The sequence below is a fragment of the Saimiri boliviensis genome, chromosome 12 (assembly GCF_048565385.1).
Source record: "Saimiri boliviensis isolate mSaiBol1 chromosome 12, mSaiBol1.pri, whole genome shotgun sequence".
Taxonomy (NCBI): Eukaryota; Metazoa; Chordata; class Mammalia; order Primates; family Cebidae; genus Saimiri; species Saimiri boliviensis.
The window spans coordinates 88,765,006-88,791,537 of record NC_133460.1 but is presented as its reverse complement, the minus strand read 5'-3'; the positions used below and the strand labels follow the sequence as shown (position 1 = coordinate 88,791,537).

Here is a 26,532-nt window from a genome sequence, read left to right as displayed (position 1 = left end):
CTGCAAGAGGGAGGCAATCCTCTGGGACAAAGAGCCAGGTACTGCTGTGATCTGCTGGCAGAGTCAGCAAACTGGCTAGAAAGGGGACAGGAAATGTCCTCCCAAACCCCTATGCCAGGCAAGCTGGCAGGTGCCCCTTCCGGAACCTGGCAGCTTGCTGGTGTCCCCCTGACCACTGTAGGCCTGCGGACCCAGAACTCACAAATGTCATGCAGGAGCTGGTTTGTGCAGGGGAGCCCAGGCTGTGGCTGGACCATGGGTGGGACCCCCTTGGCCTGGGTGGGTCCTGCTAGTGCAGCCTTTTCTCTCCAGGGGATGATGTGCGTCAGTACCTACGTCAGTACCTGATGGGCCCTCGGGGTCCGCCGGGGCCACCAGGAGCCAGTGGAGATGGGTCCCTCCTGTCTTTGGACTATGCAAAGCTGAGCAGTCACATTCTCAGCTACATGTCGAGTAAGTGTCTGCAGGAGGGGTGGTTGGGAAGGGCCTGGGATGGCTGGGATGAGGACTTGGCAGGGTGAACTTCCTCACGATCGCCCCACTGACCCCCACCTGCCAGGCTGGACCAACCCCACCAATGAGCAGTGCTCAGAGCTGTTCAAACCTGTGAGCCTGGGGCAGGTCAAGAAGCATGGCAAGGAAAGGGAGTTACAGGCACTGTCTTGTGTGAAGTCTACACACAACTCTCTCTCACACACTCACACACACACACACACACTCTCTCTCTCTCTCTCTCAGAAGAACGAAGCACACAGGCTCCCTGACCTGCTTCTCTGGCCCGGCGGAGCCCTCCCCCTCCCCTCCTCCCTTGCAGCCCCTCCTCCCTTTCTTCCTGCCATCTCTCTTCTCTTTCTTGGACCCCACTTTTGTCCAAGCCTCCTGTGTCCGACCTGCTCTCTGGCAGGTGTTTCCATGTGTCTGCCCCGCCTGATCTGAATCCATCACATCCCTAGGTTCTGGGATCAGCATTGGGCTTCCTGGTCCCCCGGGGCCGCCCGGCTTGCCGGGAACCTCCTATGAGGAGCTCCTCTCCTTGCTACGAGGTAAGGCCCAGCAGGGGACATCTGTCCAAGTGCTTGGGGAGGAAGCAGAGCCCCCTGGCCCAGGCCAGGACTGACTCTGTGCCCTTCCTTGGTGTCTCAGGGTCTGAATTCAGAGGCATCATTGGACCTCCAGGTCCCCCGGGGCCACCAGGGATCCCAGGCAACGCGTGGTCCAGCATCAGCGTGGAGGACCTCTCCTCTTACTTACAAAGTAGGGCACTGTGGGGTGGAATGGGAGGGCGGGGGATGCGGCCTGGCCTTGGGGGCTTTCTTGGGTTTTAGCAAGGGCAGTCCAAGTACTCCTGGAGCTCGTACAGGGCTGGGCCCAGGGTCCTGGAGAGCGCCAGAAGTCCTGGTGAGGGGGCCTTCAGCTGTAGCGGGGACAGGGATGGGGAGAGATGGCGTTCCCAGGTGTAGACCAGTGTGATGAGGGCCAGCCTGGGGCTCCACCTCGCAGTGACTGGAGGGCTGAGTTGAATGAGGCTCAGAATTGGGAGTGTGAGGGCCCCAGGAGCAACCATTCCTGGATGATGCCAGGAAACAGCAGGCTCTGGGCCTCCTGCTGTTCTCTCCTCCCCTCACCCAGAGGCCCGGCCTTATCGCTCCTTCCAGGAGGGGCTCACAGCGCTCCAGCACAGGTTGGGAATTCAGCTTCCTCCACAGCACGAGCCTGACCTTTCTTCCTCCTCCCTCTGCCCAGCTGCTGGCTTGTCATCCATCCCTGGTCCTCCAGGCCCTCCTGGTCCTCCAGGCCCTCGAGGGCCCCCTGGTGTCTCAGGAGCTCTGGCAACCTACGCAGCTGAAAACAGCGACAGTTTCCGGAGTGAGCTGATCAGCTACCTCACAAGTAGGTGCCCCTGACGGTGATGCCCCACCAGGCACCCCGCAGGCCTTGCTTCTCCCTGTTAAGCGGGACAGGGAGGCAACTGAAGGGACAGGGAGGCCACACACGAGAGCCACCAGTGGGGTAAGCCCAGTTTCCTTCCACAACATCATTCTCCCACTTGGGTACAAGAACCCTGAAGTTCACGTCCAGGCACTCAGGGTAGTTGACACCCTGGGAGAGACTCCCTAACTCTTTTCTCTCCGCTAAGATCTGAGCTCCCACTCACGCAGCTTCTTACCCTGCAGGTCCTGATGTGCGCAGCTTCATTGTTGGCCCCCCAGGCCCTCCTGGGCCACAGGGACCCCCTGGGGACAGCCGCCACCTGTCCATGGATGCCTCCCACGGTCGGAGCAGCAGCTCCTCCTCACACAGCTCGTCCATCAGGCGGGGCAGCTCCTACAGCTCTTCCATGGGCACAGGAGGAGCCGGTGGAGGCTCCCTGGGCACAGGGGGTGCCTTTGGTGCAGCTGCAGGAGATGGGGGGCCCTATGGCACTGACATCGGCCTAGGTGGAGGCTATGGGGCAGCAGAAGGCAGCATGTATGGTGGCAATGGCGGACCATTCGGGGCTGACTTTGCTGGAGGTCTGGATTACAATGAGCTGGCTGTGCGGGTATCAGAGAGCATGCAGCGTAAGTGGGGGCATTCAGGCCTTGGTGCTGGGGGAAGGAGTGTGGGAGCATCTCCAGACTGGCTTTCTTATTTGTGGAGCACCCTGGCTGTGAGGACAGACTTAGACAGGGAGGGACTGGAGGGGACAGGCAGCCCCAGCCTAGTTCTCAGCCCGCTCAGCTCTTGGAGCCCAAGCCCTGGGACCTGAGCTGTGGGGAACAGAGCATGCTGAGGGCTTTGTACTTTGCCCTAACTCGTTCTGGTTCCCAGATGAGTCATAGGACCACCATGCTGGTTTTTCTGCTGGGGCTGAGAAGGACATTGGCTAAGAGTCCCTTCCCCGTGCAGCTTAACAGCACGGTTACTCAGTCAACAAGCCTTTGATGCAGGCCTGCAGCAGGAAGAGACCTGTGTCAGTTGGAGGGCTTCACCCTTGCTGTGGCTTGATCTAGTTCAACTGTTTTGGGTATTAAGATACTCGGAGGGCACTGTGTTCCTGCTGAAAAGGGTGCTAGGCAATCCCTGCTTCCTGTGCTCATGCTCTGGTGTTTTACAGGTCAGGGCCTACTGCAAGGGATGGCCTACACTGTCCAGGGCCCACCAGGCCAGCCTGGGCCCCAGGGGCCACCCGGCATCAGCAAGGTCTTCTCTGCCTACAGCAATGTGACTGCAGACCTCATGGACTTCTTTCGAAGTAAGGGCATCCAACTGCTTTTCTAGCACCTGCCTCATTGCATAGGCTCCCACAGGTCTGCTCCAGAAACACCAGTCTCATGAGAAACCTCCAGTTATTAACACTTGAGATGCTCAAAATTAGATAAATTCTGTAAAATTCTGAACCATGTTTCCTTACATGTCCAAAGTCTATCACTCTCTGTGTTACTCTGAACAAATGACTTCATGTCCCAAACTGCCATACAATCGCTATTCTAAGCCAGTGATACCCTGCTTTTACAGCTTATGGAGCCATTCAAGGACCCCCTGGGCAAAAAGGAGAGATGGGCACTCCAGGACCCAAAGGTAAGTGGAGGCAGAGAGCCAGTCCCCCGGATCCTATGTAACACCCACCTCTTACTGAAAAGCAGCTCCTGTGCTGGTGTCATACCGGCTACCTGTGCCCTCCGTCCCCAGACTCATACATTACTTAGTTATGCCTCATTTGTCCTTCTAGGTGACAGGGGCCCTGCTGGACCACCAGGTCATCCTGGGCCGCCTGGCCCTCGAGGGCACAAGGGAGAAAAAGGAGACAAAGGTAAGTGTTGACTGCTGCATGTTTTGCATGTTCTGGAGAGCTGCAAGGCTGAGGCTCAGCAGAAAGGCAGGTGATTTGTTCCAGAGCAAGCCTGAGACATTTTTCAGGCTCATGCCAATTACTGAAGGCAGACGCTGCCCAAAGCAGAATTTGCATAACAATCCTATTCACAGTGAGGAAGAAAAGGAGAGTGCCAAAGCAGGGAGAAACAGGAGAACCAAGCTGGTGCTGAAATGGGGCAAACAAGTTCAATAAATGGATAGTCTTACAAAAGACTTCTCCTTTGAAGCCTTTTCACAGTGGTCACAGTTGCCATCATTGCCCAAGCCGAGATCCCCACAGGACATAAGATATGTTTAACTTCCTACTGATTTTCTAACTTTCAGGTGACCAAGTCTATGTTGGGCGGAGAAGGAGAAGTATTGCTGTCAAGCCGTGAGCTAGCCGTGGCGGGACAGCTCCTGGACCAGTTCTCATCATGCATGTGGCATTTAGGTCACAGCTCTCCAGAGGGTGAAAGCTGGAGTCTGTCAATGTCCTACTGAGACAGCATAGCCAATCTAGCAACACTTGTTTTAGTCTGAACAATATATACATATGGAATGCAGTCAAGGATACACAATCTGAAACAGCTTCATGGGTGGACTCTTAAGAGTAGTTGCAGTATTTTAGAATGAGACTTACTTCTTTGCTATCTAGATCTGAACTCCTTGGCTTCTTTACTTAGTTCGAGCCCCAGCCTAGGAAAGCTGGGAAAGTTCGGAGTCGTAGAGCTTTGCCTAAATATGAGCCCAGAAAAGGGAGGGTGGGGATGGGGTGCCTTCCTGGAGGTGACACTTGATGGGGGTGTTCTGGTTCCTGTGGCAGGGCTGTGCTGTCAGCTCCTTCCTCCCCTGTTCACTCTGCATTCTCTAGTCAGTTGGCTAAGAAGTGACTTTTGTAACTAAAAAAATTAAGAAATTCACTTCCCCTCTCTGAGGTGGCAGAGTTTCTAATGGTTATCATATATGCATGTCACACTCCCACTTGCTTAGAAAGTCTGACTGCAGCTATGACTGTCCATAGGCCCATGCTAGAGTTCATGGATATGTTATACTGAGCCAGGCCAGAGCAAACAGAAAACGAAGGGTGGAGGGCAACGGGCAAGGAAGGAAGAATGGGGAGGGGGAACAATACCTGATGCTGGGGACACAGCCTCAGCTCAAGACTCACCCTCCGTTCTGCACTCAGAAAACGGCACTTGGGGGACTGGGCGCAGCTGGTCTTTGAGCACTTTTTAATGTCTAAAACATTTGTTTGTGGTCTATCAGATGAAACTTCATTTCAACTGTAACATTTCCAATTAAAGTTTTGTTGTTTTTTTTCTTTTTTACTATCAGGTTTAATATGATTCCTCTGACCAAAGAAAGGTTAAAAAAATATTCTGGGTTAACTGGGTCTGACTCTTAACACTGTTTACTACAAACATAAGAAAACAAAACTGGTTGTATTTTGGGACACAGCTTCTGGTATTCCATTCAATCCCTGAGGTTTTGAAAGGCAAATCTTTAGATATCTGCAACTATGAACTCAATCTAGAGATATTACAAAGCATATGAAAGTTTTCCCTAAGCATACGTTATCTGAAGTCAACATGCAACAAATGAGCAACAGGATTATCTGCAATTAGGTAACGCTTTATCCTGGAGCAATGGAATTATGACTGTGGGGCAAGTAATACATGAAATATCAAAACGATTACAGAAAAATGTACACCTCTCAAATGTCTCAAATAAATGCATAGTAAAATCAGACACTCCAATTCAGAGGAGACTATACTTGGCCACTTTGTGAATTTGTTACAAGTTGTGAGTCTCAAATTGTTGGACAATTAAAAATGGAATTAAATTACATCACTTCTACACCGCTACTCTTCTAAAAAGACTGTTTATTTTCCCGAAGGTCTCTGCTGAGTATCTCATATTATTAAAAAAAAAAAAAAAAAACAACCCATACCAGTAATTTCCTCTGTATCAAACAACTGCTAGCAGCAACAACCAGTCAAGCACTACAAACTCTACATGGTCTTTTTGCCTTTTTCATCATATCCTAATAGTTGCCTGCTATCAATGAGAATTTTTTTAAAAAAACGAGGCTGGGTATAGCAGCTCATGCCTGTAATCCCAGGACTTTGGGAGGCTGAGGTGGGTAGATTGTTTGAGCCCAGGAGTTGGAGACCAGTCTGGGCAACATGGCGAAACCCCGTCTCTACTAAAAATACAAAACAATTACCTGGCGTGGTGGTGGGCACCTGTAATCCCAGCTACTGAGGCAGGAGAATCACTTGAACATGGGAGCTGAAGGTGGCACTGAGCCGAGATCTCATCACAGCACTCCAGTTGGCATACTACATCTCAAAAAATAAATAAAACAAAAATGAGTTCATACAGCCTCCAGATTTCAACAACTGGAGTTTTACTGTCTAATGAAAACTACTGTGTGTAATAAAGGAATACAATGTGCCTTTTAAAGAATTTTTTTTTCCAAAAGAATTCATCAGTTTTACCCAAAGCCTGATTTTTTTACTTTTTAATTTTAGCTTTTATTAAAAGTAACTTCCTAGCCAGGCACTGTGGCTCACGCCTATAATCCCAGCACTTTGGGAGGCTGAGGTGGGTGGATCATAAGGTCAAGAGATGGAGACCATACTGGCCAACATGGTGAAAACCCGTCTCTACTAAATACAAAAATTAGCTGGGCACTCACCTATAATCCCAGCTACTTGGAAGGCTGAGGTAAGAGAATCGCTTGAACCTGCCTGCCAGCCTCCTGAGTAGCTGGGATTATAGGTGCGTGTGAGCCGAGACTGCACCACTGCACTCCAGCCTGGCGACAGAGCAAGACTCTCTCAAAAAAAAAAAAAAAAAAAAAAAAGCAACTTCCAAAAAAGGAGGGAGAAGATGTTTTGGCCCTTTTAAAAAAGTAGCTTTAGGGGCTCAAGTATTATATCCCCTTTAATAGTGATCCTTATGTTGATTAATCAGACATAGTAGTTTTCCCTTGTTACTAGATTTACCTTACTAGGATACCCAAAGTCTTCATAAAGGCTTATGCTCAAGTATAATAGGGTACAAGTCCAAACTTACTACCTTCTCTGGACAAAACTCAGAAAGAGGATGGGCAGATATGAGGTTATGTCCTCAGCTGGATGGCAATGGATCTGAGCATCTTTTTTTTTTTTTAATTCAAGAAAGAGTTCAATAGTTCACAACACTCCCGGATTAGAAAATGACATTCCATGCCTCCCTCCAGCTGGACACGTGCCAAGTGATGCTGGCTAGTGTCTACTGAATCTTGCATGAACATTAATAACGATGAAAGAGATTATTTCAGCCGAAGTGAGGTTATATGATTTGCAAAATAGTGAGAAAAATCATCCATCCCAAGGGGGGAAAGAAATTTAAAACATACACATATAAACATAGACTGACAGAAATAGCTTAAGCACCTCTGTAAGGAGGGGTTTGCATGCTGAAAAGACACCCCCCAACAAGTTACCACTAAAAACTAGATTTGTGAGTGTGTGTTTGCGTGTGTGCTGGGGACTACAGACAGCTAGGAATAAGTACGAAGTCCGGAAGGGTCGGAAGACCTGGAGGACTGCAAGTTTCACAGTATCACTAGGACCAACAACTGCAACGTGTTCTCAGGCAGGACACTCCAGCTTCAAAGATTCTCAAGAAAAGACTGCTTCCCAAAATTGATTAAGAAATAACTTTATTTTTCATGTGTCAATCCCATGATTGAAAAGACATGTTGCTCCCAAGTAGACAAGAGGCATAATCTCAAACAAAATTTCTGAAAATTTAGCTTATGAACTCATTACACTGCAAACCAGAAGAGGAACACAGAAAGCAGCAGCCAACATTGAAACCTGGCAAACGCTCTACGCCAAGATTAGTAGCAGGAATGTTAAAGCTTTATCAAAACCATGTCAGCAACGGAACAGTAACCATACAGCCATTAACTGCTGTGCCTTCAACTTAAGAAAAGCATTTAAAGTACCACCCCATTTCTTATAAAAATCATTTCTCGGAAAAGCATTGTTCACGAAAAGACTATTAGAACTGGAATGCTCTTTTTTCACTTCAGTTCTAGATTTTCTTTAATTAACAGTATCTCTAGTTAATACTTGGATAGAATTTGGCTTCTCAGAAGAGTCTTTGTCATTTAAGCACAGTGTGGAATGGGAAAAGTGTGAAGTTACAAGGAAACTAGAAGAGTACAAAAAATAGTCACTTCTGAAACTCGCTGATGCTCAAGAAATCAGAGACCCTTCATTAAAGTGGGTCTCATATGCCTGAGAGCTTTGTGCTTGAGGAAATATGACTTAGAGGTAGCTCTGGTTCTGGTTTATATTTAATTATAATTTGCTGTATACTGTCACAAGAGAGTTCTAATATTTTCAGCAAAGTAAAAGCACTCAACATTTTTTCCTTACCCACCCTATAGCTTCCCCACAGAAAAAGGTAAGAAAAAGCTTAATGTGACTCCACAGAGAATAGCAGCTAATTCAACAATTCACACCCTATGATTATTGACAGGAGGAAAGGTGGCCGGATGCCCCAAGCTCTAGGAGCTGGATCTGCAGAAGTGTGCAGGTCTGGTGTGTTCACAACACTCAGGGAAAAGAGGGAGGTGACTGATGAGGGTGTGTTTCACGGCATGTTCTGCCACAGTAACAAACCAACCAAATCAGGAGTAGATTTGACTGTATTACTTGATTTCAAAGAAGTCTCTGCCCCTCGCCCACTCCCCACCTACACTTCATGCAAGAAAGATAAATCACTATCATCTATTTGAATACAGGACCTCACAAGAGGTGGGCTGGTCTGAATACAAACAGCATATTTTAGAACAAAACACTTTTTGAAAGGATTTATAAAACTTTAAGTATTAAAATGAGTGCTTTACCTCTAGATACGTATCACTGTACATTCCTGCACCCACACGAACACGGTCATATTTGAAAGCGAACTCAAGCACGAACACTGAATCCAAAAGGCAGCTTTAAGGGAGATCCAAGAGTTGCTACCACCTTACCCCAGCGTCAGCCATTCCACTCTTAGCCTCTCTCCTTGAGTCAATACTCCGAATGTCAAGTTGAAAGGAACAGAAAGAATCAAATATTCACATCAAATTAATAGGCACCACAAACTATTTAGCACAAAGGGTATCAATTAAATGATATCGGGGGAAAAAAGTCTACTGCCTGAAGTATTCATTTTTTAAAAGTCAATAAACAACATTTTAAAGGAGAAAGTGGTATGAAAACCTTCCTCCCCAATCCCTCTTCAAATAAGTCATTAAATACACTGGGCAACATTATACTGTTATTTTTATGATAACAATATAAACAGTTTTTATCATCATCCTGAATATTACTTTATAAAGATATATATTTTAAAAGGCTTTCAAAACATTTTTCAACCCAGCATTTGAGAATAAAGCATTAAGAGTTTTGTATACAGTAACACATTCGTGTGATGTGTATGAATTTACAACCATACATAATATGTATATATGTATATATATTTATATAAAAAACAAACTTGGCCAGAAGTTAAGGCTACCTACAAAGCTGTCCAATTATGCTTGTCAAAACAATTACAAAATTAAAATCGCACATGCATTTTTAAATCATCTAAACCACTGACAAAATAAGATTCGGCATCCAAAGTTTTCAAATTAACTGCAAGAAAGTGCTACAGACATTTACATTTTCTAAATATGAATCTGAATCAGTGACACCACAAAGTTACATTTAAATTTTTCACCAGCCTCAAAAGTAATATAACTAAAAACAAGCTTTCACAATTTGGTACCTAGCACTCTTAAGAGCAAATAGGTTGAAAATGGCAGGCAGCAAGCATCATTTACAAATGTGCTGTCTCACACAGCAAAGTCCAGTTTATAATACTGTCTGACCTGACACGTGGTTGAAATTCTAAGCCTCATAAGGGACTAGGAGCGAACATTTCATTAATAATTATACACATCAGCAACCACAGGGTAAAGGCTTCTGGCTTTTCCCACTCAAATCAAAGCGAATGATTTAAACAGGAAACAATATAAAACCAAGATGTAAGTAGCCTCATTTCAAGACAAGGAAAAGTAATTTCTGACATTTGCCTAAATATAAAAAAAAAGTATTCTGAACAAATGCCTCTTTTAAGATTAAGTTCAGGAGATATATTTATAAATATAATTCAGAGCCTGCAGGCATGTAACAGTTTTAAACAATTTGCTAAGATGGAGAGAAATCATTTAACCAGCTTAGGTATTATTTTAGAAAATAAACAGAGACAGCTAAATCTGTATTCCTTAAATTTCATGAGTTTTACATTTCCAATTTGCAATCTAAAAGCTACCTCTTTTTTTCATCTTTCCAAACGTTGTACATGTATTTTAGGATGAAAATTTCTATCAAATGGCAAGAGAAGCAAAAATTCCAAAACAATAATGTTTAATTCTAAGGATGTTTTTGTCCCTGGTGACCAAAAAGAAAATCCTACTTCGGACTTGACTGAAATTTAGTGTTTTAGGCACTATCTTAAGAAAATTAGCACCTTTAATTATTAGCTTATGCCTTAAAGAGGTAATTCATTTTGATGAATGACTGAAATAATTTTTCTCTTTTAAAAGAGGTTGATCCTATTTAAAGATAAAATATATTCATTTACTGAGTCAACAGCATATTTTGAGCAAATCATAGCTTTTTTATGAGAGCTGATCCACCAAAAGAAAATTATCCCAACTCCCTACAGCAGAGCTTCAACTACAGATTTAGGCATCACTGAGAAGTTAGGTTAGGTAAAAAGAATTTATTAATACTTAGTGATGTAACAGTTTTTCTTAAATAACTTTAAACATAATTTCTCCAACAGTTTTCAGGTAGCAGTGTCTAAAGAACATAATTTTTAAGATTAATATACAAAGTCGCTTTAGGGAATTACTGCAAGATGCTACTTTGGCAACACGGCCTAGCATCTGTCTTAGTTCGTTTTCCCTTCATCTTTGCTTTCAAAAAACAAACCCAAAAAAGAAAAACACCTAGAAGGTGAGGCAGGTGATTGTCTTCGTGAGCTATCTGATACAGACTGTGGCAGAAGATGAGAAGAATAGAACAACATACTGAAAAAGCCAAACCCAAGCACAGATGCTTCCATTGTTATGATCCGGTGGAATGCAAGCTAGGAATGGGATAAAATTTGGAAATCCGGCTCTGTGTTGATGGGTTAAGGCATTCAGACTCCCCAGTCATTTTAAAGAACACTTCCTGTTCCTGCAGTTTCCTGGCAAACTCTTCTTCCAGTGTCTTAAAAACAAAGGGAAAGAGAAATTGTTATGTGCTACCATTACATATAGAACTTATGCTGACAGCTAAAGAGTTTTTGTGCCAGGCGAGGACACAGTGAGAAGTAGGCAGTCTGTAACCCAAATGGTGGCCCTTACCAGAGCCTGACTGTGTTGGCACCCTGGTCTCAGACTCCCCAGCCTCCATTTATGGCATTTTGTTACAGGTATCAATGGCTTTGTGGACAACTGATTCAGGGATAAGTGGTGCTGTAGAGGTACAAAGCGCAGGAAAAGAAGGCAGGATATAGGAGGGGTTCTCAGAAGAGGCGAAACATGAGCTCTGTGTTGAAGGAAAGATAAGAATTTGATAGGTAGGATGGGGAAGGCAGGCCAGACAGACGGAGACAAAACATGGCACAAAGGCAGGAAGCTGAAGAGCTGGTGTGAGGAGTAGTGATTATACCCAAGGCTGGAACGTGGACTGGGAACAAAGTGGCTAGTGGGAGAGGAAGCTAGACAGGGTGACTGTGACCAGGTGTGGCACTATGAAGGCTTCACAGTCAAACTAAGGCATTCATTTACATTTTGCTCTGACGGAACGAAGATTTATCAACATCACTGTGACAGTGTCAGAGATGTTCTTGAGGATAAATCCTCTGGTGATGGGAGGCAAGTGGGAAGAAAGGAAAGGAAGCTGGGAACTAAACGGCGCATTACAACGTTCCTGAACAACGTCAGCAAGCAGGACAGCAGCGAGCAAGAAAGGAGACCCGTCACGAAGAGGCCAAATTAGCTGGCATCTGACTGAATGCTGAGGGTAACAGAAATGAAAAATAATTTGGTGTCTAGCATAGATGTCAATTAAGAAAACAGGAACGTAGAGAAGAACATCTGACAGAGAGTGGGACTGCAGCGAGCAGGGGAAGGTGAGAGGAAGATGAAGGAATAGGATGCTGAGTTTGATTTTATGTCCACTGAGTTTATAGTCTTTAGTCAACAACGAACAGGTATGCAGTCATCTGTACAATGTGCCAGGAACTGTTCTAGAAACTGGGTATACATCAATAAATGAAGCAATCACGGCGTCGCTTTTAAGGAGTTTATATTCTCACAAGAGGAGACAATAAACAAATGTGTCTGGTGGCGATGAATTGTTGTAAAGAAAAACAAAGAAAGGAGAGCAGGTACAGAATGTCTGGGGTTGAGTATAGGTGCTACTGATATACAGTGACCAAGAAAAAGAATCGCCAGGCGGAGATGAAATGAGGAGGAACAGAACACCCAGATGGAAAATGGGCGCTTAGTGCTCAAACTGACAAAAACAAGAAACAATAATAGCAATAGCAGCCATTCACTGAACCATGACTACAGCTGAGGCACTGGACAACTGCTATATGAACAACACCAGTTAGGTAGGTGGTATCATTCTTATTTTACAAATTAGGAAAACCAGACCTAGAAATGAGAAGTGACAAAATTAATCAGTAAGTGTCAGTGCTGAGATCTGAACCCACATCCGTATGATTCTACAATTCGTGCTCTATATAACTGCTACCATTTAAGTTTTGGAGTTGTCCATATGCAATAGTTGAAGCCATGACTAGCGATAAAATCATCAAGGTAAAGACTGTTCTTTATTAAAGGGCAAAACTGAGAAATGTCTACATTTCAGGAGACAAAAGGTGAATAAAGAGCAGAAAGTTGTGTCACAAAACCCAGGTGAGAAGAGAATTTTAAGAAACAAGACTTTTAGTGAGAATAGTTAGGTAAGGTCAAAGGATTTGATTATTAGCAACTCACTTGTGACCACTGTCAACAAGTTCAACAGAGGCGTCTGGGGCGGATGCTAGGCTGCAAGGAGTTAACGGAGATTTTTCACTGTTTATCATTTGTACCTTTTGAATTCTAAACTATGTGAATGTATTACCTATTCAAAAAATTTGACAATAAATAAAATTTAAATTAAAAAGCCACACTATGGGCTGGGCATGGTGGCTTATGCCTGTAATCCCAGCACTTTGGGAGGCTGAGGCAGGTGGATCACCTAAAGTTAGGCATTCAAGACCAGCCTGGCCAACATGGCGAAACCCCATCTCTACTGAAAATACAAAACTTAGCCAGGTGTGGTGGTGGCGGTGTCTGTAATCCCAGCTACTTGGGAGGCTGAGTCAGAAGAATCACTTGAACCTGGAAGGCGGAGGTTGCAGTGAGCTGAGATTGCACCACTGCACTCCAGCCTAAGCGACAGAATGAGACTCCGTCTTAAAACAAAACCAACACACTATAAACTGATTTAGTCATTTCACTTCCTTTGGCACATAGCTACATGTATATTTCTTTGATTGATTGGATGGATGGAAGAAAGGAATGGCAGAAATGTATAGTAGGCAGGAAGCTCCCCCAAAACATAAAGGTTTAAGTTTGAGGGTAGCAAAGGGTCAGAGATCATATAGTGATAGTAAAGACTCAGGTGAAACGGTTAGCCAGTAAGAGCAGCTGAATAGGGAGTCAAGTACAAACAAGGGGGGCGGGGGAGACATCATCCCTATTTTACCAGATTTCAAGTTTACAGAGAATACCAGGGCCTTTTAATATGGCTTCAGTTGGCCTGTTCAGACTCAGCTGTCATGGCTTCCCTCCCTCCTTTTCTTCCTCCCTAATGCCTACACACCGGCACACACCCACTTATACTCCAATGATAGAGAACGATCTGCAATTCTCTAAACGATTCTTTTTCACTCATTCTCTTCTCTCTACTCAAATTGTTCCATTCCACTCCAATCAGCCCATCCTCCTAGTAAGCTCTTACTCCTTCAAGACTCACTTGGCCTGCAAGTCATCGCCTCGTGGAAGACCTTCTCTGACTTACCCAGGCAGATTGAAGCTCTCCTCCTCCTCCTCTGCTTATACATTCGGTTCCTTTCCCTTGTATCTTATACTTACCACCTTCAGAGCAATGACCCTACCAATTCATAACTGCTTGTCACTAGATTCTGAACCTTTTGCCTTTTCATCTCTATGTTTCCTGCCCCTGTCACTGTACCTGACACATAGTAGGTAAAGAGCCAATGGATGGGTGGATGGATGAGTACACACATACCATTTTAAAGCTTTTAAAATTACCTTTTTCCTAGGTCTCAATTTCTCTCTCCACTCCTTTAATTCTTGGCTATGTTCCTCATCTAACTCCTTCAGTTTCTGAGTCTCATGCTCAACCAACAAGTGGCATTTTTCATTCTGAAAATAAAGTTGGGATTAAAAAAAAAAATTCAGATCAACTAAGCAATTTTTCACAAATAAAATTCCCTTCCAAAATAATAAATTACTCATCAAATATCATGCTATTACTGAGATTCAGGTTTTCCTCTATAAAAATCAAGGGCCACTAATTAGGAAAGGAATCACAGCTTCATTTTTACAAGTTTAGAAGCTAGATCTATTACATACCATACAAAAAGAACTTAAAAAGAACAAGCTTGAACTTTTGTTTTTCCTTTCTAGGATGATTTGCTCATAAAAGTGACATTACAGAAGGCAGCTTGCATAAATTTTACCCATGAGTACAGAATGTGGGATTCGGTACTAAAGGGTGGGCCTAACAGATCTACTGTTCTAATAGATCTATTAGCCTAGCAGGCCAATCTATTAGGATCTGTTCTACTCTAGTAAATTAAGCAAATAAATAGATGCCCACATTTATACACTACTCTGAAATCTTAAAAACATTTTAGATGGGCTGCCACTCTATGTAAGGTCCTAAATCAGCCCTCAAGTAACTTTTAAATTTCCTAGGAGAAAAATTCCCATAAACTTATCATTTATTTCAAAAATCTAGAAGAAAATAAATTATTTTCTTCTAAATGGAAAAGAAACTTTAAATTCAGAATCTGACAAAGCAAGTCAGAATATAACAAAACTGTCTACATCATTTTGAAACTCTCCATATCTTCTTGTAAAATGTACTAAAAACCATACTCAATACTGTTTTTGAAAGACTCAATTTCTTAGGTTACAATTTAACTTCATGTTTACATTAATCATGGTTATATATAATCTACGCAAGTGCCTATGACACTAAACTGATCTTCATTTGGATCTGTACAAAAAACAGAACCTTTCAACCCCAGCATGCTCGTAAGTAAGGTGCAGTTGACTTTGGCTAGCTACCGTTCTCTCAAAACCGGCCACGCATGCTGCCAAATCCCAGGAGCTTTGCTGTGGGGCTTCTGTATCTAACCTGCAGCTGATGCAGTTCGCGGACATTGGCTTCACACTGCAACTGAAGATCCCGCATTTGATTCTCATGTTTTTGATGCTGAGCCATTCTCTCATTTTTCTGCCTCTTTTCTTCTTGTGCAGCAAACTATAAATAAGAAAAAAAAGATAAATTATAGTTAAGAAGCATGTAATTTCTATATATTCTGAAGATATGAAGGAACTTAACAAAACAAGCACAATAAACTGAAGCTACAACTAATAATATGCTGTGACTCAATCCTGGAGTATACATCACAGCTTCAGGGGGAGCGGGAACTTCTGATTAAAACCTTGATCCTCCTATCTGCTTAGTGATCTGAGTTAATTTGTGTGTGTGACTATGACTGCAAAAGTATCATGGTGAGGCCATATGTCTTGACTTGGAAAGTTGTCCAAGTCATGTCATTCCCAGGGCTGGTCTTAGGACCAGTCTAGCCCAGGAGTTGACCACCATCCAGGGGAAGACCAATTGGTATGTGTTGTGTATCTAGCCCCAGCCTGCAGAGTTAAAGTGAACATCAACAAGCCTAAGGTGGCTCTAAATGTTTAGAACAGGCGTCCCCAGACTTTTTACACAGGGGGCCAGTTCACTGTCCCTCAGACCGTTGGAGGGCTGCCACATACTGTGCTCCTCTCACTGACCACCAATGAAAGAGGTGGCCCTTCCTGAAGTGCAGTGGGGGCGCCGGATAAATGGCCTCAGGTGGCTGCATGCGGCCCGCGGGCTGTAGTTTGGGGATGCCTGGCTTAGAAAGAAAGGAATCACTGGCACTTCTAAAGGTCATTCAAAACTTTAAAATCTAAAAGAGTAGAGAATAATTTGCATATTTACCTGTTTAATTTTATCACGGTCCTGATCTGGTGTGGCTGTTGAGTTAATTCTCAAACTTTTCTTAAACATGGCCATTCGAGTCTTGGCTTCACTGCGCTGAATCTTGGGCAGTCTTGCTCTTTCTTGAGTCTGTCTGTTTTTCAATTCTTCAATAAGTCGTTGATTGTAACGCTGCATTTGCTCTGTTTCCTAAGAGAGTTTCACATAGAATCCAGTGATATGGAAAAAGTAGTCAGTACCCATATGCATATTCAAATATGTCATTTTGTTGTTGTTTCCTATAATTACTCCCTCCCTTGTTGCACTGACCAGCAAAATACTAGGCAAAAAATAACTTTTATAAGAAGTTAGGTCAGGTCTGGTGGCTCACACCTGTAATTCCAGCACTGTGGGAGGCTGACACAGGAGGATCACTTGGGCCTAGAAGTTTGAGGCCAGCTTGTGCAACACAGTTAGACCCTGTCTCTACAAAAAAAAATTTTTGTTTAATTAGCAGGGCACAGTGGTACATGAATGTACTTGGGAGGCTGAGGGAGGAGATCCCTTGAACCCAGGAGTTCGAGGTTAAGTAAGCCCTGATTGAGTGCCACTGCACTCCAGCCCGGGTGACAGAGCAAGACTCTGCCTCAAAAGAATAAAAAGAGAAGAAAGTTATTAGTGATGAGAGTCTTATATTGAACTCTTTTGATAAGTACAAGGAGTCCTTACTTTAAGACATCTGAACCACAAATGGAGCCAAAACAGCTACCTTTGAGAGCCAGGATGAAGATAACAATGTGTAAAACATTTTTATGCATTGAAATTAGTTATTTCCCCATAATTTGTAGAAAAGAAGTTTGCAGTCATGATCAAGATACAATTAATTACTCCAAACTTCATCCAAGAAATTGTAGGATAAAAGGCAGAAAGGAAATCTAAAATTCATTATCTAAGAAATGAAAGCTTCAAAATTAAATAGGTTTGCAAACTTTAAAACAAACAAAAAAAATGAAGAAATTTTCATTAAACCTTCTCATGGCGCTTAAGCAGCTGATGTCTTTGCATGAAATATTGATCCTTAAGTTGCTGTTTAAGCAGCTGGTGTTTTTCTTGTAAGTGTCGTTCTTCAAGCTCCCAAATTGCAGCTTCTCGAGCTAGAAGACAGCAGTTTTCAAAATGTCACTTTGCTCTTTTTTACTAATGTACTTTGCTATTCATTTTAATATTTACATAGAAGTATTCTAAATACACTAACTTATTGACATTGAGCTGTAAGTGAAATTTTAACCAATGCAAGACAGTATCTATTACCTCTTTTCATTCTGTTCTAATGTTGTATAAACAGAGAATGTCCTACCATGAACACCAAAATTCTATATAACCTTTCTTAATTAAAAAAAAAAAAAAACAACAACTAAGCTAATTTGTTAGAGGAAATAAGTACTTTAAATGCCATTCTAACATGCAGCCATTAGATATATTAACAACTATCGGGCATAATGAGTACACAAAATTCTTCAGATATATTTCCAGCATCATTTGGACAAGAAGAAATTTTAAGAGTTATACGTTTATGTTCACTTCTGTGATAAAGGAATTCTACATTTGCAGTATTTCTTATTTTTAAAAAAGTTACCTCTCATGAGCTGTTGCTTGTTATTCAGGCACTCTCTCTCAATGTTAGCTAACTCTGCCTTCTGCTGCTGAATGATCTTTTTCAGAGAGCCATCTAATTCTTGCTGTTGTTTCTGAACAAACTCTTGTTCCTATCAGACACAGTTAATCATCAGTTAATAAGTATCTAATGAACTAAACATACATTTATATATAGGACTATATATATTAGTGGTTAATAAGATTTCCAAACCATGTTTGCAAAGTTAGCTGAATTTTAAAATCACCAAAATTATACAGCACAAATTTAATTGTATTAGTCACCCAATTCAGCCCAAGAAAAAAGCATTAGAATACATACTATTTTAAACTCACTACTAAGAATAATATATACAGAATAAGCATATAGCCCGCTCATAATTAAAGTGCCCTATACACAAGCATCTTACAATAAATTTGCAGCTTCTAAAACTGATTACTCACTCCACTATGGTGTGACTAAAACAAGGATAAATAAGAAATGCCCTTTAGTTGCTGGGCAAGGTGGCTCATGCCTGTAATCCCAGCACTTTGGGAGGCCAACACGGTGGAGGGAGGGGACAGGAGGGTTCTCTTGAGGTCAGGAGTTCAAGACCAGCCTGACCAACATGGCGAAACCCTGTCTCTACTAAAAATACAAAATTAGCCAGGCATTGTAGCGCATGCCTATAATCCCAGCCACTCGGGAAGCTAAGGCAGGAGAACTGCTTGAACCCAGAGGGCAGAGGTTGCAGTGAGCCGAGATCATGCCACTGCACTCCAACCTGGGTGACAGAGCCAGACTCTGTCTCAAAAAAAAAAAAAAAAAAGAAAGAAAGAAAAAAGAAATGCCCTGTAGGAAGAAAGGCAATTAAGAGCTATTAGGTAAAACAGATACCAGAATGTGGGAAACTAAAGAGGAAGAATTTTAGGAGATAAATTTTAGGAAGAGATACCATGGCTATCCTAACGGAAGATAGTTTATATATCTACAGCATGTGCCTAAAAAGAATAATAATAGTGTGAGGACTTAATGAGAAATAATACATTGCTAGAGAAATGTAAACTAGGGATAGGAAATTGAGTTACATACTATAAATCTATCACGAAAATTTGTGTAATCACAGAATTCTACAAACATGTTTGGGATTCACTAATTCATTCAATGAATATTTATTGAGTACATACTATCTGCCCAAATACCAAATTTCTGCTTTAGAAAAACATCCTTCAATTATTGTGTTTAAAAAAAAAAAAAAAAAAGGTGCCGGGCGCGGTGGCTCAAGCCTGTAATCCCAGCACTTTGGGAGGCCGAGGCGGGTGGATCACAAGGTCAAGAGATCGAGACCATCCTGGTCAACATGGTGAAACCCCGTCTCTACTAAAAAATACAAAAAAAATTAGCTGGGCATGGTGGTGCGTGCCTATAATCCCAGCTACTCAGGAGGCTGAGGCAGGAGAATTGCCTGAACCCAGGAGGCGGAGGTTGTGGTGAGCCGAGATCGTGCCATTGCACTCCAGCCTGGGTAACAAGAGCGAAACTCCGTCTCAAAAAAAAAAAAAAAGAAAAGAAAATGTTAAAGTGACGTATAGTCTTTCTGCTAGAATCATACATTTACAGAAGAAAAGGAATAACATCCAAATTGAAGAAATGTAAAGTTGGATCTCTCCATCCCTCTCTTGGCGGTTATAGCAGGTGGTGATTAGCTCAAGGACTATTCTATCAATTTTTGTGTGGATTTAGAATTTAGAATTGAAGCAGAACTTCACTTGTAATCCTCTCTCTTGCACATCCTCAAGAAGATCAAAACCTAAGATGCATTTGGAACTACTCTCAAGGCCTTATGGTCTGATGAGGTCTGGATCACTGCCAGGCAGCTCCTTAACGCACAGAGCGTCTCACTCTGCTCCTCAGGATGGCTGCCTTGCTACCATCTTGAATCTCTGGAGGTGATACAGTTTGTGCCTGAGAGTGAACTAATTTGGTGTCATAAATGTTGCTGTCTCATCTGCATCATCACTTGCATTTTAGCATAAATACATATATAGTAGCAGAAAGAAAAGACTAATGAATGCCTCTATAAAATACAATTACCAACTTGGCTGTAGTCTCACCTGGAAAATTTTATCATTAAAGCAGTATCATTGAAAAAATTTTCAATGAATATTTAAATTCCACTATCTAGAATAAGGACTTTTGAATTTTACTTAAAGAGATGAGAAATCTTCAAGCCTATCTTTTCAGTAGTTACAGAAAGTTGCTCAAGCTTTTCTTTTTCCTACCAACTATTTGCAATAAAAATTAAAGTTTCTCTAATTTCAATTATAAAATTTCTATATACAAACTTGTTCAATAAACAGTGTAACCTGCAAAAATTTCAAAGGGTTTTCTTTTGTTCAACATTTTTATCATTGGTTTATATAGAGGATTAAAAAATAAATCTGTGTAGATAGAAACAATGGGTCTAAATTAACTAGCATAAATATAAATCTTACATTTAAGGCACAAAAAAATCAAATGCAAAAGTGAAGGATGGGGTGAACAAATATGGGAAAATGAAAAAGGTAAATATAAGCCAGTGCCACTAAAACAGTAAATGTGATTTCTCATCTATGCAATTTTTGTTCATATTACTATATTTATGTCTAAATTAAATGAGTTCAATTCAAAGAAAACCTTTATTAAGCACTTAGTAAATGCTGAGCACTATACTACTTAGAAGGTTACTAAAATTAATGAAAGATAGTTCTGCCTTCAAGGAGCTTCAGTCAATTGGTCCCAAGTATCAACAGCCTCAGTCTCAGACCACAGAAAGAGTAGTGATGCCTTCCCTTAGTATCACATTTTTAAAAGTTCAAAAGTAAACCACAGAAAACTCAAAGCTGGGAATAAAGGGTTCAGAAACCACACCTCACAAAGACTGCCTGACAGAACTAGAGAAGTGTTCCTTAAAGCAGCTAACTCATAAGAGGTAAAGAAGCGCTGTGACTGTTCTATATACTGAATTAGGCAGTACTAGCACTGTGTGGCTCCAGAGATGAGATAGGGATCAACAGGTAAAAGTCAAGATAGGCAGATATAAGTCCAATGTATACAAGCCCTAACAATTAGAGTTAGCAAAAAACCCTAGCTACCTTACAGAGCTATGGATATGAATAATTAAGCAGAATCTAGATGACTATGTAGTCAGATACTGTTTAAAGGATTTTTTATATTAAAGCTAAAAATTATCTGAAAAGGTCCCTTACACACTAAATCAATGTATTTCATTACCTCAAAACAAAATGTTATTACACATTCACTAAATTTCCTAACTTCAAAAGCCAAACACAGTAACATTCACAATGGAATTTATAATTAGAAATTACTTTCAGATACGAAAAGAGCGCTCACATTTCAAAAAGATTACACAAACCACATTCACCTTAAAAAAATAACAGATGAACTTAATCACTTTGATTAACAAATAAAAGACAACAACAAAAGAACCCAAACTATTAAGGCCAAAAATCATTTTTAAAAATACATACATAAATTGTAAAATGAGTGCCCTTTAAAAGTACAAGTTTTAAATTCAGATAATCAATTTTATCATATTAATCAGATAACTGAAAACATTAAAAATACAACTTTGGGTTCTAGAAAACTGTAAGAAAGGGTTATGACATATTGGGCTATTTGTATAGAATTTAATCATTTTAAATAAAAAGAAAGGTTAAAAATGGTAATGATCAGAAAAGTGATCGTAATTCATAATTTCTCCCTCTCCTTTTAAAAATCAATGTTTTGCTTACTCTCTTAGAAAACTGTAAAAAGAGTCAAACAGCTGCCAATAATAAAAAACAAGTTTAATTTCAGGAGAGGAAAAAGGAGGGGTTGAAATCAAGCTGTATTCTATCTACTCCTGTTGTATATATCAAACATCACAAACAAAAATTATAGTGTTAAATGAGCTAGTTATTTCCCTATGAAAACTGCAAGAAAGAATACAGCTTGGAATTTCAGACTTAACTTAAAACTACAATAAAGAGAATAGCAACTCACTATTCTTTATTGACTACTTGAATCAATGGAAAACAGAGTTAAATGGAATGAAAATCGCTACTTTTAACATGGCTTTTCTGACCATATCCATAATTAAAACATCTACACAAACATATATGCAATCGAAATGGCACTTCACACAAAAAAATCTAATCACAGCATTCAATTTCTCACATGTGCAAAGCTTGTACTATTGAAAGGATATTTTATTTTTCTGAAAAATATGGAAATCTCAAATTAGAATTTGTGGAGGGGCAGACAGAAAAAAGAACACTGTTAAAAGTGCTCTAGTTCCGGCTCTACCCTTAATCTCTTATGTGACTTGAGGCAGATCACAGTCTTCTGTGCCTCAATTTCTTCATCGGCAAAATGGTTCTTCAACTCTATCGCTATATTAGGGTGGTGGCAGTGAGAATCAAATGTGAAAACTCTGAAGAACACTGTACTCTAAAGTCAGGTTATTACTATTACTGTCATTACAAACATTATTATCTATCAATCATCCAGATTTTGGCAAATGAAGCCAATAGGCACATGTGAGTCAAAGAAAAGGCAGGTAAAACAGGAGAAGCCATCCTCCCACTGGCACATGGGACTTACGTCCTGCATTTGGGCGTTGAAGACAGCACAAGACGACAACTGAAAAGACTGAATCATGACCTGAGCAACACCCTGCGGATCAGAATAGAATGCACCTCCCAGGTAAGAATATATCTGAATGACTTTTTGTAAATGGAAAGAACAATTATACAAATGTGAGTTTCTTGAGGCCGGAACAAGTCACTTAACAGAGGAAACCTCCTTCTCGTGTAAAATGAAGGATTTGAACTAGATCAGTGGTTTCCAAACTGTGGTGTGTTGCTGTTGTTTTTTAAACTAGTAGAACCCCCTTTTTAAAACTCAACCCAAAAAATCCCAGTTTACAAAACACAGCAAGAGTGGTGGCCTGCTTTAGTTGAAGCAGAAGCAGGAGCTTACAGCCCAGACCTCTTGCCTTCTTAGGGACTCCCAAAGTTGCTTCTTCCAAACTCAAAAGTTCCTGTGTGTATAGTTTGAAAACCACTGGACTTAAATGATCAGTTATGTTCTAGCTCTGTAACTGTATGACCATTACTTATTAATTCTCAAAAAAAAAAAAAAGTCTGAAATAGACTGTAAAGTTATAAAGCTTTTGTACCTTCCCTTAAAGCAGTAGATAAAAATACTTTTAAAATTTGTTACATTACTAAATTTCTGATTAGGTTTACTGAAGGAATTTATGATTACTTTCAGCTCTACTCAGAAAAAACAGGCCGGTTCCCAAAATTCTATGAAAAATCACCAACAAAGTCTTATTAAAACATAGGATTGCCTAATTCATTCAACACTAATTCTCAGTTTCGACTTTAGAATTTGATATATGGCCTTTGGATTTAATAAAAGTCTATATTCCCTTATAAGGCAAAAACCATATTGTTCTAATCTGGTTTGAAGTCCAAATTAACCAAAAGTACATGTGTGGCCAGCAAGAACTTCCTCTTTACTTGTTAACAAGACATGGCCAAGAACCACTGGGTCAAGCTGATGAGAGTTTAAGTTGCAGCAGAGTAGGTAGCTTAAATATGAGAGGCAGTATGATGCAGTGAATCAGTATGTGAAACATGTACCCAAACTTACCCGGATAAGAATCCTGGCTCTACTACTACCCAAGTGACCTTGAGAGGGTCACTCAACCTTTCTGTGCTTTAGTTCCCTCAACTCTAAAATAAGGATAATAAGACTACCTCAAGAGTAATTAACTCAGATTAAATAAGCTCATGAGCATAAAGCATTCAGAACGATGCCTGACACACAGTAAATGCTGTGTCTGCTATTAACCACCTTAAACTAGGAATCCCCACATCAGGCCAAGACAAAATGTTTCAATAGCTCATAGCAAGAAAGAAAAGAAAGCAAACTAAATTTATTCAGACGAGCTAGTTTTATTTAAGTTTTAAATTCTAATATTATATTTTCCTTATTTTTATTTTCCTCATGTTAAAAATATTCTCTCCTTTGAAATGATGGTGACAAGTAAATAGCAGTTTTAAAATATCTTTACTTAGCAAAATTAAAAAAAAATTTCAATGGCAGTGCATGTCATGGTCTCCCAGTTGTTTTTATTGTTTCTATGTTTCTTTTTATAGGTCTATAAAACCCAGAAGTCTGGGAACCACTTGTTAAATCAGATAAAACGACATTAAAAAGATAATCCAAAGAACAATACATGATCCACATCTCTTCTTCCTTTCACTGACTTATGTAATAGAAAACTGAGCTCATTTATCCTTGCCTCCAGGCTTAGTATAAATTTAATCAGAAGATTCACCTTCCTTCATATAAAAGACTTTGTCATATGAGGTAACTCTAGAAAATTCTGTTAAAAATACTAATTTATCTCACTTTGTAAAGAATTTATCCACCTTATGACAAGGCTCAACTTTATCATAGCCTAAGTTAAGTTGCTTTAAAGTTGCTTTCTACAGGTAAAAATAGTCTATTCATTTAAATGCTGGATTCTGAACCAAAAAGAAGAGCAAGGTACTTAATATTTAAAATCTGGTCTTAAAGTGGCTTATGTTTTCAAGCTTAAAAGTAATAAATGTTTGAGTTACCATTTGCCATTTTTCTTCTAACTGAACTTTATAGAAATAATGGCCTTTTAAGAGGCATACTTTTTGTAAGCACAAAGCTTATACACCATCCTCTGTTTTTACATCCTAAAAGTTTTCTATCGAACATTGGCATTACTACCTAAAAATATAAGCTCCCATCAAGAGTAAAATGAGGTAACAGTGGTTATACATTCATATACTTGTTTATTTCATCTGGAGTCAAATTTCCAAACATTTCACTTAATTTCATATTAGCAACTTAAATGTCACCATCAGTATGAATTTAGTATTAAATAAAGAAGATCCCAAGAGTTTTTGAATGGGGAGAAGTCAGCATCATATAATAATAACACTTAAAATTCACCCTTTCAACCATGGTTTATTGAGCTGTGAGAAAATGGTGCTTTCTGTTTTTAGTAGCATTAAGCTGCTGCTGTTACCTGAGCATGCTGGCTTTGTGCAAGCTCCTCTTTCCTGCGTTTCATGAGCTCTTTTCTCAGCTCTTTGGGTGCTTTCTCCACTTCATTTATAACCTACAGTGTATAAGCATGCAGGAGGTGGGGAAATAATACTTTCTCCACAGCAAGCATTTATGTGAGCAGATAAGCTACAAGTCAAATATTAAAGTTGTTAAAAAGTTCCTTTCAACATGCGTTAGCATAGGTGTTAGTCTGATGAAAAAGAATGAAAGAACAGAACATGCATAATCTCAGTGCAGAAAGGGACATTACACCACACAAAGGTTAATCAGTTGCTAAATATCCCTATACATCATTCTCTCTCTTAAAGGTCCAAAGACAACCAGCGAAGAATTACTTGCAGTACTGATGCTGAACTTGATCTTGTTGAAAGATCATAAAATTATAAACGTATCTACTGACATAGCTGGAAATATTGAACATAAGGAAAGCTAATGCCACTTACAAAAGTGCAAAATTTCATAACTGGCTTGATCATACTAAAGAAATAATGCTAAATAAAATCTACTTAATGAGGCCAAAAATAAAAAAGAAAAGCAAGTTTTAGAATACACAGAGGACAAACAAATGGACACTAAGTTTTTTCATAAATACACCATTTTATACATGGTGTAGTAAAAATAAATGTATCTGATGATCTTGTGTACGATTAGAGTAACAGTCCCCTTTGCTGACAAGGTAAGCCAAGCCTGTCAACTTAAAAATTGGTAATATAAGCACTCTTAAAGTAACAGTTTAGTAAGCTATGATTTATTATAGCAGGTAAAATATAGAATGAAGTATATTTTAGAGCTCCTTCTTTTGAATCATTTCAAAATCCTAGAAGTATATTCATCTGACAGTAGATCCGTAATCCAACTATGAAAAACAATCATGTATTTACAAGTAGAAGCACCAAAAGAAACCAGATTCCAAATCACCACATGCTATTGATGGTCTGTGAAAGAGACTGATTTTGATTTAACATAGTGTATTTAAAATTTCTCATCAGTAATCCCTCATGAAACCAAATCACCATTAAAAGGAAGAGACACCCCAAATGCAAGAAGTTCAGCAATAAGGAAAAAAAAAAAAATACAAAATGTAATTATTTAAAATATGCATATCATGATCTCATACATGTTTAGTGGCTGAAACTCTCCCAAACAATATCCGAGACTTTTATATTTAGGATTAAACCATATATTTATCCATACAAATTTTTTAATTTAACTGATATAAAGAATAACATCTCAAAACTACTTGTGAGAAAATTAACATTTGGCCCCAGTAACATCATACCTCATAGTATATACAGCAATTGTACGTAAAAAAGAAATAGAAATAAAATAGTGATTTTTAAAAATGGAAGCTATATCAAATAAAATTACCTATCATTTCATTCATCTTCATCTAAAGAAATCATAAAATCACTGTACTTATTAACGTTTGACTCTATCCTTCTTAAAGTAAATCCTTAAGATTCAGCAATATGACATTTAATTTTCTTAACTTAAATGTTAAAGTCAATGAATCTGGGTATTTGAGATGTGTGACAAAAGTGA

The 26,532-nt window shown here is 40.3% G+C and overlaps 2 protein-coding genes across 4 annotated transcripts in view; one reads left to right on the top strand and one right to left on the bottom strand.

Annotated features, from left to right (window-relative positions):
• Positions 1 to 5,694, top strand: part of COL17A1 (collagen type XVII alpha 1 chain) — a 94,431-nt gene extending 88,737 nt beyond the window's left edge. For both annotated transcript variants that reach the window (XM_039464997.2, XM_039464996.2), the window contains exons 44-52: positions 313 to 453; positions 954 to 1,043; positions 1,144 to 1,254; positions 1,744 to 1,890; positions 2,175 to 2,561; positions 3,098 to 3,235; positions 3,499 to 3,561; positions 3,713 to 3,793; positions 4,180 to 5,694. In XM_039464997.2, the coding sequence (XP_039320931.1) occupies positions 313 to 453; positions 954 to 1,043; positions 1,144 to 1,254; positions 1,744 to 1,890; positions 2,175 to 2,561; positions 3,098 to 3,235; positions 3,499 to 3,561; positions 3,713 to 3,793; positions 4,180 to 4,232 (1,211 nt within the window). In that variant the 3' untranslated portion in view covers positions 4,233 to 5,694. The remainder of the gene's footprint in view (positions 1 to 312; positions 454 to 953; positions 1,044 to 1,143; positions 1,255 to 1,743; positions 1,891 to 2,174; positions 2,562 to 3,097; positions 3,236 to 3,498; positions 3,562 to 3,712; positions 3,794 to 4,179) is intronic.
• A 1,838-nt stretch (positions 5,695 to 7,532) lies between these two features.
• The window catches only part of SLK (STE20 like kinase), a 62,612-nt gene continuing 43,612 nt past the window's right edge, over positions 7,533 to 26,532 (bottom strand). The window contains exons 13-19 of one of the 2 annotated variants that reach the window (XM_003922225.4): positions 24,950 to 25,042; positions 17,836 to 17,965; positions 17,229 to 17,353; positions 16,221 to 16,409; positions 15,369 to 15,494; positions 14,255 to 14,368; positions 7,533 to 11,150 (exon numbers count right to left, since the gene is read on the bottom strand). In XM_003922225.4, coding sequence (XP_003922274.1) covers positions 11,004 to 11,150; positions 14,255 to 14,368; positions 15,369 to 15,494; positions 16,221 to 16,409; positions 17,229 to 17,353; positions 17,836 to 17,965; positions 24,950 to 25,042 — 924 coding nt within the window. In that variant the 3' untranslated portion in view covers positions 7,533 to 11,003. The remainder of the gene's footprint in view (positions 11,151 to 14,254; positions 14,369 to 15,368; positions 15,495 to 16,220; positions 16,410 to 17,228; positions 17,354 to 17,835; positions 17,966 to 24,949; positions 25,043 to 26,532) is intronic. The other variant, XM_003922224.4, reaches the window with a different exon arrangement.